The sequence below is a fragment of the Artibeus jamaicensis genome, unplaced genomic scaffold (genome assembly GCF_021234435.1).
Source record: "Artibeus jamaicensis isolate MK-2021 breed Jamaican fruit bat unplaced genomic scaffold, CSHL_Jam_final contig_3214, whole genome shotgun sequence".
Classification (NCBI taxonomy): domain Eukaryota; kingdom Metazoa; phylum Chordata; class Mammalia; order Chiroptera; family Phyllostomidae; genus Artibeus; species Artibeus jamaicensis.
The window spans coordinates 1,145,231-1,166,230 of NW_026521760.1; the positions used below are offsets into that span (position 1 = coordinate 1,145,231).

General features: G+C 38.0%; 1 protein-coding gene across 4 annotated transcripts in view; it reads right to left on the minus strand.

The window, feature by feature from the left end:
• The window catches only part of KIAA0825 (KIAA0825 ortholog), a 412,101-nt gene that overhangs the window by 351,414 nt on the left and 39,687 nt on the right, over positions 1-21,000 (minus strand). For all 4 annotated transcript variants that reach the window (XM_053663574.1, XM_053663575.1, XM_053663576.1 and 1 more), the window contains one exon: positions 8,173-8,304. In XM_053663574.1, coding sequence (XP_053519549.1) covers positions 8,173-8,303 — 131 coding nt within the window. In that variant the 5' untranslated portion in view covers position 8,304. The remainder of the gene's footprint in view (positions 1-8,172; positions 8,305-21,000) is intronic.

Consider the following 21,000-nt stretch of genomic DNA (forward strand, 5'->3'; position numbering starts at 1 on the left):
CTCAACAAAACATTTCAGGCAAGAAGGGACCGGCATGAAATATTCAAGATGATGAAAAGCAAAGACTTACAACCAAGCTGTCATTTAAAATTGAGAAGAAATAAAGAGCTTTCCATATAAGAAAAAGTTAAAGGAGTTTAACACCAAACCAGCATTCCAACAAATGTTAAAAGGCTTGTTTTAAGAAAAAGAAAGAAAAAAAAAAAAACAGAGGAAAATAGTTCAAAAATAAAATGGCAGTAAATATGTATCTATCAATAATCACTTTAAATGTAAATGGCTTAAATGTTCTAATCAAAAGATGTGGAGTAGCTGAATAGATAAGAGAATAAAACTAACTCTCTCTCTCTCTCTCTCTCTATATATATATATATATACACACACATACACATACATAGTTTTATATATATAAAAACTGTCTCCAAGAGAGAGACAACATGTCTCAGAACAAAAGATACACACAGAATAAAAGCAAAGGGAAGGAAAAAGAGATTTCACACAAATGAAAAGGGAAAAAAGCAGGGATAGCAATACTTATATCTGACAAAATAGGTTTTCAAAGAAGCAAGGCTATAATTAGAGACAGAGAAGGACACTACATAATGATAAAGGGAACAATCCAACAAGAGGATATAACCCTAGTAAGCATTTGGGCATCCAGCATAGGAGTACTTAAACATGTAAAACAAATCTTGATGGACATAAAGGGAGAGACAGACACAAATACAGTCATAGTTGTAGATTTTAACAACCCACTGACTTCAATGGTAGATCTTCCAGACAAAAAGTCAGCATGGAGATAGCAGCCCTAAATGACACACTAGATCAAATGGATTTAACTGATATTAGCAGAGCATTTCACCCCCACATCAGCAAACTATACATTCTTTTCAAGTGCACATTAACCATTTAATAAAATAGAGAACATGTTAGGACACAAACAAGTCTGAAAACACTTAAGAAGACTGAAATCATATCAAGCATCTTCTCCAGTCACAATGCCATGAAACTAGAAACCAATCGTAAAAAAGAAAACTGAAAAATACACCAAGACATGGAGCTAAATAACATTATTAAACAATGAATGGTCGAACAACAAGATCAAGGAAGAAATCAAAAGATACCTTGAAATGAATGAACATGAGGACACAACAACCTAAAATCTGTGGGACACGGGGAAAGCAATCCTGAGAGGGAGATTCATAGCATTACAGCCAACTCAAGAAAAGAAAAAGCTCAAATAAACAATCTAAATTTACACTGAAAGAAACTTGAAAAGAAAAATAAACAATGCCCAAAATGAGTAGAAAGAAGGAAATAATAAATATCAGAGCAGAAATAAACAAAACAAAGTCTAAAAAAACATACAAAAGATCAATGAAAACAAGAGCTGCTTCTTTGAAAAGATAAACAAGATTGACAAACCTTTAACAAGACTCATCCAGAAAAAAAGAGAGAGGATTCAAATAAGTAAAATCAGAAATGAGAGAGGAAAAATAACAACTGACACCAAAGAAATACAAAGGATTCTAAGAAAATATTATGGACAACTATATGCCAACAAACTGGACAACCTGTTCAAAATAAATAAATTCCTAGAAACATACAACCTTCCAAAACTAAATCAGGTATAATTGGATAATTTGAATAGACAGATTACACTTAGTAAAATTGAAGGAAAAATTAAAAAAAAAAAAAAAAACTCCCACAAACAAAAGCCCTGGACCAGATGGCTTCACATATAAATTCTGTCAAACACTCTGAGAAGAACAAACACCTCTTCATCTCAAACTATTTCAAAAAATTTGAGAGGACTCCCAGTCTCATTTTATGAGGCAAACCTATCCTAATTCCAAAACCAGATAGACAGATAGACACTAAAAAAAGTATGGACCAATATCTCTGATGAACATAGATGCTAAAATACTCAACAAAATAGTAGTATTCCAAATATAGCATATATCAGAAAGATCAAATGCTATGTTCAAGTGGGATTTATTCCAGGAAGGCACGGTTGGTACAACATTAGCAAATTAATAAATGTGAAACACCATATCGACAAAATGGAGGACAAAAACACATGATCATATCAATAGATGTAGAAAGAGCATTTGATATCCAGCACCCATTTATGATAAAAACTCTAAGCAGAGTGTGAATAGGGGGAATATACCTAAACATAATAATGGCCATATACCAAAAACCCATTGCTAACATCATAGTCAATCAACAAAAACTACAAGCATTCCCCTTAAGATCAGGAACAAGACAGGGATGTCTGCTTTCACCTCTTTTACTCAACAGAGTACTGGAAGTCTTAACCATAGCAATTGGACAAGAAGGAGAAATAAAGGGCATCTAAATAGAAAAGAAAGAAGTAAAACTGTCTTTATTTGCAGATGATATAATACTGTACATACAGAACCCTAAAATTCTACCAAGAAACCACTAGAACTGATAGCAGAATACAAGATTAATATACAGAAATCAGTTGCATTTTTATATGCCAATAATTAACAAAAAGGGAAATTCAGAGGACAATCCCAAACAAAACTGTTTCGAAAAGAATAAAATACTGAGGAATAAATTTAGCCAAGGGTGTAAAAGACCTATTCTCAGAAAGTTATAAGACACTGAACAAACAGATTGAAGAAGATACCAATAAGTGGAAGCACATACCATATTCATGGAGAGAAAGAATTAACATCATTAAAATGTCCATACTACCGAAAGCAATCTACAGTTTCAATGAAATTCCTAACAAGACACCAATGACGTATTTCACAGAACTGAAACAAATATTTAAAAAATGTATATGGAACCATAAAAGGCCCCTAATAGCAACAGTGATATTGAGAAAAGAGAACAAATTTGAAGGAATCATACTATCTAATATCAATACTATAAGGGCATAATAATCAAAACTGCATGGTACTGGCATAAAAACAGGCACACAGATTAATGGAACAGAACAGAGAGCTCAAGCCCTGGCTGGTGTAGCTCAGTGGATTGAGTGCCGGCCTGTGAACCAGACAATCGCAGTTCGATTCCCAGTCAGGGCACATGCAGGGGATGCAGGCTGGTTCCCTGCAGGCCAGTTCCCAACAGGGGACCCACGAAAGGCAACCATACATTGATGTTTCTCTCCCTCTCTCCTTCCCTTCCCCTCTAAAGATAAATAAATAAATAAATGAACAAAATCTTAAAAAAAAAAAAAAAAAAAAAGAATTGAGAGCCCAGAAATAAACCTACATCTTTACAGTTAATTAATATTTGACAGAAGAAGACCTCCGCCAAGATGGAGGCATAGGTGGAAGCACTTCACCTTCTCGCACAATCAAGTTTAAAAACAACAAAGTTTTAGCAACAAAAACGCAGCCAAACCACAGAAACTTGAACTACATGGAAGTCTGACAACAAGGAACTCTTCAGCCAAACTGGTAAGAGGAGCAGAGCCAGCAGCAGAGTGGGGCCAGGCAGGAAAGGTCCACCGACAGAGCCAGGCACTCACCCCAGGTGCGTCAGCAGCCGAGGGTGGATCCCAGGTGTGGAGAAGCGGGTGGACCCACTGAGGATGCAAGGCAGTGGACCCACTGAGGGCTGACGGAGGTCACACATTCGCATGCAGATAAACCGGTGAAGGAGTGAGCAGTGAGACAGACGGCTCTGGCCCCAGCGGCAGGAAGAGGCAGAGGGAACCGCCATTGTTCCTCTCTGACCCCGCCCCCACATGCAGCATCACAACCCAGCGACCTGGGTGGCCCTGCCCTGTTGAACAATTAAGGCTCCGCTCCTCACATGTAACAGGCAGGAACAGATCAAAACATGGCTCAAGAACACCCCAGAGCACCAGAGCCAGTAAATCTAAGCTATGAAGAAATAGCCAAACTTTCAGATGCACAGTTCAAAACACTAGTGATCAGGATGCTCACAGAACTGGCTGATTTTAGTCACAAAGTAGACAAACATATAAAGGCGAAACTAATTGAAATGAAGGGAATTGCACAGGAAACAAATAGTGATGGAAAAGAAACTGGGACTCAAATCAAGGGAGCGGACCAGAAGGAAGGAAAAAATGACCAAACAGAAAAATATGAAGAAACAAGAATTCAAAAACATGAGGAGAGGCTTAAAAACCTCCAGGACATCTTTAAATGCTCCACCATCCGAATTATAGGGGTACCAGAAGGGGAAAAGGAACAGCCACCAGTGGAAAACTTATTTGAACGGATAATAAAGGAAAACTTCCCTAATCTGGCAAAGGAAATAGACTTCCAGGAAATCCAGGAAGCTCAGAGAGTCCCAAAGAAGTTGGATCCAAGAAGGAACACACCAAGGCACATTATCATTACATTAGCCAAGATTAAAATGAAGGAGAGAATCCTAGAAGCAGCAAGACATAAGGGGACAGTCATCTACAAAGGAGTCCCCATCAGACTGTCGGTGGATTTCTCAAAAGAGACCTGACAGGCAAGAAGGGGCTGGAAAGAAGTATTCCAAGTCATGAAATCCAAAGACCTACATCCAAGATTGCTCTATCCAGCAAAGCTTTCATTTAGAATGGAAGGGCAGAATGGAAGTGCTTCTCAGATAAGATCAAATTCAAGGATTTCATCATCACCAAGCCCTGATTATATGAAATGTTAAAGGGACTTACCTAAGAAAGAGAAGATAAAAAAGATGAACAGTGAAAGGACAGCAAACTCACAGTTATTAACAACCACACCTAAAACAAAAGCAAACTAAGAGGACAGCTAGATCAGGAGCAGAACCATAGAAATGAAGATCACATGGAGGGTTAGCAACAGGGGAGTGGGAGAAGAAGAAGGGGGGAGAAGGTACAGAAAATAAGTAGCATAGATGGCAGGTAGAAAATAGTTGGGGGGAGGGCAAGAATAGTATGGGAAATATAGAATCCAAAGAACTTGAGACATGTGGTCATAAACTAAAGGGGGGGAATGGTGGGGGAGGGGTGTGCAGGGTGGAGGGGAATGAAGGAGGGAAATAGAACAAGTGTAATGGCATAATTAATAAAATATATTAAAAAAATATTTGACAGAAGAAGCAAGCAAACACAATGATCTAAAGATAGTTTATTCAATAAATAGTGTTGGGAAAATTGGACAGATATGGGCAGAAAAATGAAACTAGACCATTTTCTTATGCCATGCACAAGGATAAATTAAATATGAATTAAAGACTTAAATATTAGACCAGAAACCATAAAAACCCTAGAAGAAAACATTGGCAGTAAAATCTCGGACATTATTTGTAGCAATCTTTTTTCTAATACATCTCTTCAGGCAAGGGAAACAAAAGAAAAATAAAGAAATGGGACTACATCAAACTAAAAACATTTTGTGTAGCAAGGGGAACTATTAATAAAATAAAAAGACAAACCACTGAATGGGAGAACATACTGACTGACACATCTGATAAGGCTTAATATCCAAAATTTATAAAGTACATATAAAACTAAACACCAAAAAAAGGAAACAATCCAATTAAAAATGGTCAAAGGACCTGAAAAGACCCTTCTCCAAAGAGTACAGACAGATGGCCAATAGACATATGAAAAGATCTTCAACATTACTAAACATCAGAGAAATACAAATTAAAACCACAATGAAATATCACCACACAGTGGTCAGAATTGCTGTCATAAATAAATCAAGAAACAAGTGCTGGCGAGGACCTGGAGAAAGGAGAACCCTTTTGCACTGTTGGTGGGAATGCAGACTGGTGCAGCCACTGTATGGAGATACCTCAAAAAAATTAAAAATGGATCTGCCTTAATCTGGTGATTCCACTTCCGAGAATTTAGTGGAAGAAACCCAAAACGCTTATTGGAAAAAACATAAGCACCCCTATGTTTATTGCAATGTTATTTATAATCACCAAGATATGGAAGCAGCCATATTCAGTTCACTCATATGTGGAATCTAATAAACAAACTGAATGAACAAAAAAAAATAGAGACACACTCATACAAAGAAAGCAGGCTGACAGCTCTGCTGGGGGACAGAGGGTGGGTGTGGAGAGACTGAACAAAAAAGAAAAAAAAGGATTCTTGGACGTGGGCAATAGTGTGGTAATTGCAGGAGGGCACTGTAGGGGGTTAAATGATAATAAAAATACAACAAAATATTTAATAAAAATATAAATGTAGATTAAGGGCAAATACAAATTACGAATAAGACAATTCTTCCTGTTTTAATTAAGGAAAAAGATTTCCCTTTTTCTTAAAGCATTTACTTTAAAAGTTTGTAATTGTAAGCACTTTTTCAGCTCTTGGACATGTATCCCTTAGAAGACTAGATAGGCCTTCGGTCAACTTTCCTAGCCAGAACTGTCTTTCTCAAACCCTGGGAGCCATCTTTTCCAAAGGCAAACACCAAGGGAGATAGCTCCCAGTTTGTGTGGAAGTGTAAGAGCCTACTTCAGTGGCTCTGTTGTTCTCATTTACAAAACTACTTCTTTCCATAAAGATATGTGAAATTTGTTTCTCCTCACGATAAGGCCAAATAGCTAACACAGGTGTTTTTTAACCCTGATAAAGTTAGCATAAACTATGTGTGAAAAAATCTGCTGTGAAGTCCTATGTTTGAGGACTAGTTACCATGGAGACATATATGTAATGGGTTGTAGCTACTGAAGTATATGAAGGGATGAGATTCCTTTCTGTCACTGAAATCTCTTAGCAAAATGCCTATGGTGGGCATTGCATTCTGGTTCAATGCTTATTGAATAATAAAAGTGTTTTCTTTCTCTTCTGACTTTCTGGAGAGGATTTCCGGAATGGAAGGACATTTTGTCTTCACTATAATTTCCCAACAATATGCTATCCTTTGAATCTGTTATCTATATTCATTATTATAATGATAAAAATGTACTGTATTTTCATATAAAACTTGAGAATCATAGGAACATTTCACTTGCATGGTTCAGTTCCTTGACAATTCAATGTAAGTGTATGTTAAATTTTAAAAAAGGAAATACTGATATTGTACAAGAGAAATTTTTACTGTGGCTTGCATATTTGTAACCCACATGAGGTTAATTATTAGAAGTTTTGACCAAAAGGATTTAAATAATTGAACTGACTCGATTTAAGGGCTCAGAAGTACATGTGAAGACAAAGTACTTTCTATCAAAGAGCATATATTAGTGGGAAGCTACTTAGCTGTGCCAGCTTCCCTCAGTGTTTAACACTTCTGGAATAGGTAAGGAAGGCTAATATGACATAATTCTCTGTGGAATCTCTATTCCCCCAAGTAAATGAGAAGGAGGCTTTAAATGCCAGATATTGCATATTGCAGGGGAACTCCCTTCAGGTGCAATATGGCTCCAGCAGCAAAGGCATCTGGGAAATGCTGGAATCTTACTTCTCTGTAGCCTCAGCCTTGGCTGACTACCCAGAAAACAGGAATTCCACCCAAAGCAATGTCATGCTCCCAAGGAGTTTAATGAATATATAAAGTGTGATAACTGCCTAATGTTATCTGAGGAGTGCATAGTTCTTCCTGATGGTCTACATGACTATATGGTTTTACTATTAGCCCCCTATAAAAAGGGACCCAGTCCTGGGAGGAGGAGGATTCTTCCTGGCTACCACTGAGAACAGCAACTGCTTTGCCCATGTATATAAGTTTCTCTTATTAAAGCTCTTATGAATTTGAGTAAGGTGGGCTACATGCCAGTTTTTTTGGAATCAATCCAGAATTTAGACGTTTAGGGCTTTCCCCCAACACATACAAATAATTTTTAATGTTCTGTTTTCAGCAATTCAAACAATTCATGGTTTTATACCATTATTTTATTTCAATGCATTAATTTCACATTAAAAAATTTTGTGCACTAGTCATTGGATCAGAATGTTTAATTCTAAACATATTAATGAAAACCTAAGCCAACAATATTGGCAAAATCTAAGAAATCATTAATAGCAATTCAATAAACTTTAATGTAACTAACAGCAGCACCTTTTTTTTAAGTTTTATTTAAAGTACTAATCAGATAAGGAAAATCACGTTAAAATTTAGGGAGGAAGGTCTCATCAATTTTTTTCAGCAAAGTTAATGACAATGAAAACCTTAAGTCATCTAACAGTAGGTAAAATTCATGTAAATTGAACATGAAACCAACTTGCTTTAAATAATTAGCAACATTTACCTTGCAGCATTTTGTTCTATCTTTTCATCAATGTCACTGAAGATCTGCTTAAACTCCAAGTCTCCAGGAAATGAATTTAACAAACAATGTAGGTCAAAAGAATTATGGGAATATTCATCTCCCCAATCCATTCTGAGGAACAAGAATAAAAAACATGTTAGTTACACCAAAATAAAGAAAAAAACCTATCTCAAACTGTGACAGTAAATCAAAACAAATAATTCCCATTTTAGGCAAAATGAAATACAGCAGTAGAAGAACTAGGGTATTATTAAGCTAGGTAAAGTGTTTTGTTATTTAAATTTCATGAGGTATGACCTAATTTTCACACTTTCCTGTAGTTTGAAAGCCGAACAAAACAGCACCCCTCAGAGACCACTAACAAACATCATGCTGCTTCTCACTGTACCAAGAGCTGCAAAGTAAATCACAAAAACTCACAGACCACTGTGAACAAAAGTGGTTGCAGAGAGACTTTAACACCTTCTGTCCTCTCTTACCAACAAACTGATCTAGACATTGTAACCTCACAATGGTTTAGGTCTCATCTCCTGGCCCTGTTTAAATATGGAAACGGCAGAAAATTCTCTCTGGCATATTGATACAGGGTGCAGCCGGGGGGGGGGGGGCAGAAAAGGATTTGGGATGGGGTCCAGAGTTCAGGGTGTCCAGGAAATATTAAGATGTCCTCACCTACCCACCCCCCAGGGGGAAGGGACAAATAGAGCCAGGACCTTTGAGAGCTATTTTGCATAGCAACAGTTTTGCAGCTAACCTCTGGAATGATCATTTAACATATCTATAACCTTTAACTGGTTTCATAGATATGTTAAATAGCCGTGGCCAAGTTTGGAGCCAGGGAGAAGGGAGTGGCTTCTACCCAGAATGTAACTAGGGGCTGTGCCCCTGAGGGAGAATGCCTACATGAGAGCTCAGAAAAGACTGGCTCCAGGATGTGAGGTGATAACTGCCCAGGTGAGGAGGGAGCCACGCAGTTTCAGCAAAGTAAGGGTCCCCTCTTGGCCAGGTGAGGGGAGAGCCATGCGGTTTAGGGCAGAGTAAAGATCCCCTCTTGGTGAAGTGAAAGAGGGAGCCACGTGGCCTTGGCAGAGTGCGGACCCCCCCTTCCCAGGTGAAAGGGAAAACCACGCAGCTTTGCCAGAATGGAGATCCCTGCAGCCAGGTGAAGGAGAAAGCCACATGCTTTTGGTGGAGTGCAGACCCCTGCAGCTTTGGTAGAAGAGGCCCATGAGGCTTTGGGGTGCCCCCTTTGGCCGCGTGGCCTGGAAAGCAGGAGAGACTTTGACTGGAACTGGGTACAAAGAACTCTTGCCAGTGGACTGTGAGAGGGTACCACAGTACTTTGGATTAACTAGAGATCCTGCCTGACACAGCTGACGATACCAGCGGCCTGAAACACAGACGTGTGTTCTTTTCCTGATTTATGGTACCCGCAGTTGGGACAGTGGGAGAAGGGAGTGCTGTGTGGGTGTAGGTGTATACCCTAAAGGACTCTGATATTTTAGTGGAGGCATTAGACCTGAATAGCATTAAATAAACATTTCGTTTCCTTTTCACAAATCTCTGGCATTGAGAGATGTCTTTCCAATTGGCGGTGGACAGAAGAGCCCAGTAGATATTAGTATTCTGTCCTTGGAGGGGCCCTTGTTCTGTAGCAGTTTTTGGCATCCCTAGGTGGGCCAAATATTGCTCCCCCCCTCGGACCTCTTGTTCGGTAACAATACCTATTGATAAATAAAATTTGAATATGCTACTCCTTAAAGAAACATACTTTCCCACTATCAAGCATTATTCATCCATTCATTCCATATGTGTTTATTAAATGGTTGATAAGTAAGAAGCACTGCTGTACAAGCTGGGGATACAGATGCAACAACTCAAAGTCCCGGCCTTTATGGAGTTTTTATTCTAGTGGGGAAAGTAGATTTGAAAAACACATAAACAAATATTTTATCTGTTTAGCACAAGTATTGCTATATGAACAAGTAGATCAGGGCAATGGGATAGACTAAGAGTGACAGAGTTCATACAAAGTGTGTGTAACAGTGCAAACTGGGGCTTGGCCACTTGGCACCTTTGAGTCACATGACTCAATGATTTGTGTTGAAGGAAATAGATTTTTATTAATAGGGTTCCAACCTTGAGGGTTGCTGAGAGCATTCCTGCTCACAGCCCTCTCTCCCACGAGACCCAGAACTTTCCTTGCTCCCTGAAAGGCTCAGAAAGTCCTCATTTCCGTATCTGTCGTTAAGCTGGTCACACAAATGGATCTCCATCATCTCTGAAATATGCACTTGTGGTTTTCAAGGTTGCCATTCTCTCGCAGCAGCTCTCTCCGTCAGTATCTGTGGTGCACTGTTCCCAGTCTCTATGGTTCAGGAAACCACGTGCGGTGTTACCCTGCCCCAAAGGGTGGAGCCCAGGGAGGCACATGAACCCAGCATGGAATCCTGCCTCCAGGAGTTAGCCCCCATTCCCTGTGGGGTCTAAGTTCCTGATGGGCACCACATCTCCTGGTCCCACAAGTGCTCCCAAGCCATGTGGGGAGCAGGGCCAGAAGCCCAGAACATCCAAATGTCAAAAACACAGAGGGAGAGAGCTTGCATCAAGTTCTTAAGTCCTATACCAAGAGATTCCATACCAAGAGAGTGACTTCTCCTTAAGCCCTGGTCCCCTGGTCACGGTGAAGCTCCAAACATCTCCCATGTGTCTGTGTGCTTGGCCAGGCAGGCTCTGCAACTCCACCAGCTCTGTTGCCTTTGTCTCTAGACCTCCTGGCAGACTTCCCAACCTCCTTTGTGGCATGCTCCTGAACTCATGGCAAACTTCCCTTCAGACGTCCTGTTACTTGGCCTGCTCTAAGTTAAACACTTGGCTCGGACCTTCCTATGTGGCTGAACATATGGCTCTTCCTATGGTGCCTTAGTGTCTGCCATTTTTGTCAGCTCCCCGGTGTCTTTGACTCTCTTTCGGCTGCCATCTTTAGTCAGGGCAAGAGTTCCCGGCAATACATGGGCAACTGGATGCACATTCACCCACAAAACTCAAGCAGGCTCTGTATGAGCTCCTACCTTTTCGCCCCACCATTGTCGCCCCCACCAACGCCATCCCCCCCATCAGGAGTCACTCCACTGGAGCTTGTTCTCACAGTCAAGTGCACAATTTTGCCCCAGGCAGCAGCCTTCTTCCCTTCAGGATGGCAGGGCTGTTAATCTGCCTTTGTTATGCAACGTGCCTTAAACACTGTACTTTCCCTTGTTTCCCTGCCCCCTCTCCTGACTCTTGTGGGGCAAGGGGTTTCCTCTATTTTCAGGGGACCCATGCTCTGCACCCTGTTACATATGGACTGTTTTATTTAGGGATATGTTATTTTTGGACATAAAAGAGTGCTTATAAAATATTTTGATGACTGATGGTATAAATGAATGATAAATTTAAACATTAAATGATAACATATAACCAAAATATTAACAAAAAAGGTTTAGGTAAATATGGTTTTAGTTTGGATAAATCACAATGCTACTTGAAAAGCTGTCTATAAAAACTTTTGTAGAGGCTATAATACTAATAAAATTCATCATCTTAAATTAGTTAATTATTAATAATTTCAGCTAATTTATTACACTATAATAAAATGTCGACATAAGAAACATCCATACCTGTAAGAATTGTTGTGAGTTTATCTGAGCTAAAGTGACAACAATAGACAAGAAGCAAAACCTCAACAGACTATGAAAATTTCTGGAAAAAAGGCAGTTTTACACTTTATTTGTACATTACAATCAAATAGAAGACGCATATGTGGGTTACATGGAATCCACTGGTGATAGATTAGGGAGGTAGGCGAAAGCAAAGCTGAAGATTTCCAAGTCTGATCTAAAATGAAGAATTAGTCTGAGGATAAAGCTTTTATTATACTTCAAAGATACTATTTCAAAAGAAAAACATCCAATTAAAATGTTTTCATGTAAAAGTCTACAGTATCCAACATCTGTCATTTGTAAATTCAACTAGTTCCAAATACAGAACAAGAACTTTAGTGGTTTAAAAGAGTCACCCCAAGATGTACCCCATTGGTTTGTGGGTTATTCTGACCTAAAGGCAACTTTGAATGAGAGGGGCCACACATCAAACCTGACAAGGTCAGAAGAGGCCTGCATGATGGCTATACAAACTCAGAGACCTAAAGTAACCACATAGGATGTTCTGAAGTTAGAACCTTTCTAACTAAAAGTGAGTTATGGTGGGTAGTCATTGTCCTAGGCTGGAATTTTCCAGGACAAAAGTCAATCTTTACCTTAAACGAGACTGTCTATTGTATTTTTGCATCTCCTGATAACACACCTTTGGAATGTAAAATTTCCTTTTTCTGGACCCCTCAAAGCACAGGCACCACACCAGAGAGAGACCACAAATCCTCTCATTATTGTCATCATGTTAATTGTTGACTGTTAACTGTCCTGTACCTACCTACCTGTGTAAACAAGTATGTGTCTATCATTTTACTTTTTATCCAATCCCAGAGGTTTCCCTGCTTTGCTTTTTCCTGCCTACCTAATCAATCACCAGTGGAATTCACGTAACCCACTTATGCATCCTTTTGATTGTAGTGCATAAAATGAGGTGCAAAACTGCCATTTTCTGGAGCATTTTCTTATTCTGTTGAGGTTTTGCTTCCTGGCAATTGTTGTCACTTTAGTTCAAATAAACTCATAAAAGTTCTTACAGGTTTTGACATTTCTTGTGTTGACACATCAAAACCCCTGCAATCTGAAGAGAAATTTCTGCACCCCGAATCTCATCCAACTACCTAGAAAAATTTGAATTAGGGCTTAGCCCATCAGAGAAAATCTGGTTTAACCTATTTATACGACAAGACAGACTACTACAATTACTCAAGATCTGTTCTTCTTATCATCCTGCAATGACCTTCTTCCCCTCTGAAACCCCAAGTTGATCTTTAGCTCAGAATGTCATATATACCTCATTTTCCCTTTCTGTCTTCAAATCACTCATGTATGTGGGGTTCCCGAGCATGCGTATGTATTAAATTTGGTTATTCTCTCCTGTTAATCTGTCCTATGTGGATTTAATTATTAGATCAGTAGAAAGAACCTTGAGAGTAGAAGAAAGTTTCAGCCTCCTGCACAGCACAGATATAACATTTTAAAATAGCTAAATCAGTATTCCAGCCAAGATGTAATCATAAGTAGATTTCCTTTGCTTCCTCATATAACCAAAAGAAGGAGAGTAACAAATTTAAAACCAAAAAACAACCATAACATCCAGAAAAATCAAACAGTATGGAAGTCAGACAACCAAGAAGTTAAAGAAGAAACATTCACCCAGACTGGTAGGAGAGGTGGAGATGGGAAGCTGGGGCTAAGAGGACGGGTGGCAAAGTGGCAGCCAGTAGACTGGGCCGGGTGGGCAATGTGGCAGCTGGCAGACTGGGCAGTCCCACATTCACATGCAGATAAACCAGAAGAAACAACTGGGAAGTGAGATAGACCACACAACCCAGGGTTCCAGTGTGGGGAAGTAAAGCCTCAAAACCTCTGGCTGTAAAAATCTGTGGGGGTTGCAGTGGCAGAATAAACTCCCATTCTTACTGGAGAGTGCACTGGAGAGACCCAGAGGGTCCTACAATGTAAAAAAACCACCCACCTGGGAATCAGAAGCAGAAGGACCCAATCTGCTTGTAGGTAGTGGGAGGAGTGACTGAAAGCAGACTGACCACCAAGCAACTGGTACTGTTGTCTCTTTGACCCCTCCCACACACAGAGTGCCACAATGCATCAAAGTGAGTTGCCCCACCCTGATGAATACCTAAGGCTCTGCTCCCAACAATGTGACAGGTGCTCCGAGGCAAAGAAAAATGGCCCAAAAGAAAGAATAAATCAAAACTCCAGAAAAAGAACCAAACAGTGAGTAGATAGACCACCTATCAGAGGCAGAGCTCAAAACATTGGTAATCAAGATGCTCATAGAAATGATTGAGTATGGACTCAAAATAAAGGAAGAAGTAAAGACTATACAAAGTGAGATGTGAAAGGGAGGAAACCGGAACTCAAACCAACAATTTGGAGCAGAAGGAAGAAATAAACATTCAACCACAGCAAATGAAGAAATAAGAATTCAAAAAAATGAGGAGCGGCTTAGGAACCTCCAGGACAGCCTTTAAACATTCCGACATCCGAATCACAGGGGTGCCAGAGGAGAAGAGGAAGAAATTAAAAACTCACTTAAACAAATAATGAAGTAAACCTTCTCCAATCTGAAAAAGGAAATAGACATGCAAGTCCAGGAAGCTCAGAGAGTGCCAAACAAGTTGGACCCAAAAAGGAACACTGAGACGCACCATAATTGCATGACCTATGATTAAAGATAAGGAGAGAATCTTAAAAGCAGCAAGAGAGAAGCACAGAGTTACCTTGGAGTTCACAAAAAACTATCAGCTGATTTCTCAAAAGAAACCTTACAGGTAAGAAAGGCTAGAAAGACGTATTCAAAGTCATAAAAGGCAAGGACCTACATCCAAGATTACTCTATCCAGCAAAGCTATCATTTAGAATGGAAGGGCAGATAAAGTGCTTCCCAGTGAGCAATTTAAAAGAGTTCATCATCATCAAGCCCTCATTAAATGAAATGTTAAAGTGTGTTATGTAAGAAAAGGGAAAAGATCAAAACTATGAACAGTAAAATGATACCAAACTCACAACTTGATCAACAACTGAACCTAAAAAACAAAAACTAAGCAGACAACTAGAACAGGAACAGAATCACAGAATGGAGATCACATGGAAGGTATTCAGTAGGGAAGGGGAGAATGGGGGAAAAGGCACAGGGAATAGGAAGCATAAATGGTAGGTACAAAATAGGTTAAGAACAGTATAGAAAATGGAGAAGCCAAAGAACTTATATATACAACCCATGGATTGAACTAAAGGAGGGTGAGAATGCGGGTTGGAGGGGTTGCTGAACAGAGAAGAATAAAAAGGAGAAAGAATTGGGAGAACTGTAATAGCATAATCAACAAAATATACTTAAAATATAGAAAGTAAAATAAAATAGCTAAGTCCTAGTACATTTGGATATATCTCGTTCAAAGCATTTTGTAGTAAATGCTATAATTTCTCATTTGAAAACAAATATTTATCTAAATTTCCCATAATAAATATTACATTGAAATCAGGCTAAAAAACAAAAACAAAACAAAACCATAAGGTAAGTGGTGGGAAACCTCATGTCCATCAGAAGTTATACTTCTTTAGGACACCAAAACCTCAATATCTCCATATAATCAGTAAGTTTGACATTTTCATATCTCCCTAGCAGCTTAACTAGCTACTACTTTTATCAGAACAGTCACTTCTAAATCCAATAGCCATCATTAGTAATAATAAATTTAGTTTTTATATTTGCATACATTTAAATAATTTGGGGGTAGTCTAACACCTCAGATGATGAATTATTCAAAACTTGTTGCAAAAACCAAAATTTCACTTTTTTAATAAAAAGATTTGATGGCTGAAGGTTCTTGTACAGAACTCTAATTTGTACATATTTTGTGTTCACAGCAAACTTCTTTGTTATAAGGGGTTACAAGTTACAGTATCAATACTCTGTTTCAGAACTGTACAAATCTGTCAATACTATAAAGCCTCATTAATTCACACAACACATGCAAAACTTAAGAAATTATGTATAGAAATAAGCTTAAATATAATAGCAAAACAGCAATATGATCTGTTGTGTATCTACTCTGTACAAGGTATTTTACATACATCATCTTCTTTAATTTTCATGATAACTCTACAAATAATTCATATCCTAATTTACAGAGGAGGAAACTAGGGCCCGAAAAGATGAACTAGCACGTCCATGTGACACAGCTACTCAGTGTCAGGGACACAGTCTGCACCCTGACCTAGTTGGCTCTAAAACTGAGGATGCTCATACCCCTGCTCTCAGGGGACTATGATTTTTATTTTACATTTTCTATCTCTCTTTATTTGAAACATCTTCAATCCTTAATAATTCTCTCTTGCCAATTGGTGCTTATCATTTCTTGCAAAATCTAATTAAAAAATTATACAATTCCTAAACATCTCTTGACTATTACCATTTCACCAGCCTTTTGCATTATTTTGTACTATTTGTGCTTACAAATGCTGTTAAAAGAAAAAAAATTGTATTATTTTGATAATGAATGTATGTGTTATATTCCTCCCTGAAATCAGTTCTGGAGTAAAACCATAGTAAATTGCAACACGTAGAGCACTCAGATAAGGCTGGCAATCATGATTTTGAAGGATTCCCTATCTACATGGTTGTGTGATTTTTCTCTGCCTAACCACTGTAGAAGAGTTAATCAATAAACACAGCAAATGCATTAAAGGAATGTCATTTGATACCAATGATAAGGTACCAGAATGATGATGGGTCAGAGTTTTCTTGTGACTGGTATAAATCTATGATGCTTCCATACTTACACAGTTCCAAAGTAATGAATGATAAGAGAAACAAGAATCACCTTTTAGGTAAAGAGGCAGCAAGTTTAATATGCTGTGTGATAGGAAAAAAAATATGATGGGTAAAATATTACCAATAGGATAAGAAAATTAACTCAAGTAAATAGTGATGCACAGCATGAAATAAGAGATAAATAATGGAGAGTAGACTGTGGTAAGCAATGCTGAAGCTCGGATTTGGAAGTTTTCTCTTTAGATTGGCAGGGATCCCTACAAGACTGTGGGCATGACTGTAGGCACCAATCTCCTCTTTCCTTACATGCACTTCGTGGGCCTACAGAATGGCTTCCCTTGCTGGGCATCATGAAGGAGCACAGAGACTGAACAGTGTCTCCTCACAAGGAGCAGTGACAGTAAAAAGAGTAAGGACATAAAAAAGGGAGTCAGTAAAAAGATCACCTGCTATTTTGTAAACATAACTATGACCTCAGGAACAGAAAAGGAAATTATTGAGGGACCAATATAACTTGGCAAATACTCCAGTATTATTTCAGAAAGGCAGGACAGACCTGGCTTGAGCATGGATTGAGCAGGGGCCTGCAAACCAAAGGGTCATTGGTTGGATTCCCAGTTGGGGCACATGCCTGGGTTGTGGGCCAGGTCCCCAGTGCGGGGAGTATGTCAGAGACAACCACACGTTGATGTTTCTCTCCCTCTTCTTCTCCCTCCCTTCCCTTACCTCTGAAAATAAATAAATAAAGTCTTTTTTTTTTTAAAAAAGAAAGGTAGAACTATAAAATTTAGAGGAAAAAGGAAGAGGCAGTGAAGTTGTGGCCCAAGATACAGCTTTTATAACCTCTTTATGTTTCTATATTTCCAAATACTAAATTGTCATCAGGGAGACAACAATAACATGACATAACGAATGAGGTCTATTATCCTAATCCACGATCAATCAAAAATGGGGGCTATAGCTCTTAAAGTACAATCACTTTATTTTTGAAATTGCTATTCATAATACTGTTTTTAAATGCTCATTCTCCTATAATGTCTGATTGTTTTTTGTATATGATTAAAAACACAGTACTTAATATTTCAAACATGTGTAAATATCCAATCAAATATTAATTACTGCCTTTAAAAGTGAGTTATGTTTGAAGAATTGTATCTAAGTCAAACACCTGTATATCATGTTTCAGCCATAGGCAAACTGTAACAGTTGAGTTATAAATTCCTAAGAACAAGGAGTATAATAAATTTGAACATATTATTAGCACTGCCAGAAAACATTACAATAAAGCAATAAAAAATTTCCTACTTTATGAGACCAAAAGAAAGCTCCCCCCATCCAAAATTCTGAAATCTCACTTGTCCTTTAATGTATTTTAAAATGATACTTTTCTTTTTTCTAATTTAAACACATGTAATGGTTAGAGTCCTTATTTTATCTTTTTTCTGGTTCTTCAATAAGAAAAACCCAGAGTGCCATTTTTCTTATAACCAACTAATAAATGTCTAGAAAGGACTGGAGAGAAGACTGAAAAACTAACCATTGGGAAGAAACCACACTGTAACTGAGTTAGAAAAGGGAAACAATAGGGCCAGGTAATATTTCCTCTGCAAAAAAAAAACAAAACAAAACCCACAGTGAGACGTCATATACCTTCTGCCCACAGACTGTGGACTTAATGTTGCCACTGGCTCTGACTCACCTGAGGTGAGTATTAAGTATCATTGTCTAACCTAAAATAAACACTGTTAAAAAACATGGTAAGGGGTGGAGTGTTCTGATTAATTGAAAATAACTAAATATTATACCTATAACTCAACAAGTTTTAAAATGTTGCAGAATGGTAAAACAAATTGAACTCAAAACATTATTGAACAAAGAATCAATGGATTGGAGTCCTGATGCTGGTTCTGCTATGTCTGTGTGGATTTGGGTACGTCACTCAGTGGGAAGGCACTCACATTCCTCATTTATAAAATGAAGTGAATGGATTTATAGGCTCTAAGGTTTCTTCTAACTATAAATTTGTTTCATTCTCTTAAGAAATGATAATTGAAGTACATATTCCTAACCCCCCCAAATTAACTCTTCCAATGGACCATTTCATTTGTCAATACCATCATTTTTCCTGTAAGTTGGACTCTCAGATCCATTTTTTAACTATTCCCTTTTTCCTTCTCCAGGACTACCATGTAGAAAGCTAAAGTGATACCTATAGCTTAGCAATATGTTTGCTATTAAACAAATAAATAATATGTTTTAAAAAATGTGAGGAATCCAGACATTCTTTTATAGTAAGATAGATGCCTTGCATTGATGTTCCACTCTGAAAATCCCAGCTCCCTAAAATATTCTAAGAAGCAACTAGCCCATGTTTCTGAGCCACTCTGACTTGACAGACTCTTCCCCAGCAAAATATTTCTGAGACCAACTGACTTTGGACATGAGCCTCCAGAAGGAAAGGGGCAACATCAGAGAATCATATATTGACAAGCATCATGTATCCTTATATAGTCTTCATATTATTTGTATTATACTTTGTATTGTTGGTTTGGCTTGAGTTGCTCATTTGATTAAAAGCAAAGTGAAAATTAACTTTCATCATGTCATCATTCTTAAACTGAACCAGCCTTTTTCTGGCCTGGTTCATTTTTACTTTCCCATTCATATCTAATTATAAATTAATCTTCCTATATCATTCACAACATCCTGCCAACATTATATAACTCAAAATTTAATCTTTACTAAATCTAGAAAATTTTATATAAGTTAGTGAACTCATTCATTGAGATATAATTTAAAGGTAAGGAAGATACAAGTAAGTGGAAGCATATACTGTACTCATGCACTGGAATAATTAACATCATTAAAAGGCCCTTACTAACCAAAGCAATCTATAGATTCAATACAATTCTTATTAAAATACCAATGGCATATTTCACAGATCTAGAAAAAATATTCCAAAAATTTATATGGAACCAAAAGACCCCAAACAGCCCAAACAATCTTGAGAAATAACAAAGGTGGGGGGATCACAATGCCTGATATCAAACTATACTATAAGGCCATTGTAATGAAAACAGCATGGTCCAGGCATGCGAACAGGCATATAGATCAATGGAACAGAAGAGAGAGCCCATAGATAAACCCACACCTTTATGGTCAATTAATATCTGACAGAGGAGTCAGGAACACAAAATGGAGTAAAGACAGTCCCTTCAATAAATGGTACTGGGAAAATTGGACAGTGACATGCAAAAAATGAAACTACACCACCAACTTACATCCTATACAGGGAATAAGCCCAAAATAGACAAAAGACTTAAATGCTAAATCACGAACCCATAAAAATCCTAGAAGAAAACATCTCAGACATCTCCTATAGCAATATTTTTTGCTGATACATCTACTTGGTCAAGGGAAACAAAGAAAAAATAAACAATGGGAGTACAGCAAACTAAAAAGCTTTTGCACAACGAAACAAACCACCAACAAAATGAAAAGGGAACCCACTGAATGGGAGAACATATTGGCCAATGATACATTTTATAAACGGTTAATTTGCAAAATACATGAAGAACTTACACAACCCAACACCAAGAAGACAAAAAATCCAATTAAAAAATGGATAAAGAGCCTGAATAAACACTTCTCCAAAGAGGACATATAGATGGCCAATAGGCATATGAAAAAATGCTCAACATCACTAATCAGAGATATGCAAATTAAAACCACAAAGAGATATAACTCCATAGCTCTCAGAATGGCTATCATCAATAAATCAACCAACAACTAGTGCTTCTGAGGATGTAAAGAAAAGGGAACCCTTGTACACTGTTGGTGGCAATGCAGATTAGTGCATCCACTGTGGAAAAAATTAAAAATGGAACTTCCTTCTGACCCAACAATCTCACTTCTGGGAATATATCTTAAGAATCCCAAAGCACCAAGTCAGAAGAATATATGTAGCCCTATGTTCACTGCAGCATTATTTACAATTGCCAAGATATGGAAACAGCTCAAGTGCCCATCAGTAGATGAGTGGATAAAAAAGAGGTGCATTACACAATGGAATAGTACTTGGCAGTAAAAAAAAAAAAAAAAAGAAAAGAAAGCATATCTTCTGCAACAGCATGAATGGATCTAGAGATGATTATGCTAAGTGAAATAAGCCAGTAAAAGAAAGACAAAACACCATATAATCTCACTTATATGTGGAATCTAATGAACAAAACAGAAACAGAGAAGTATGGACACATGGAACAGACTGACAACTCTCAGAGGCGAGGGGTGATGGAGGACTGGATGAAGGAAGGTGAAGGG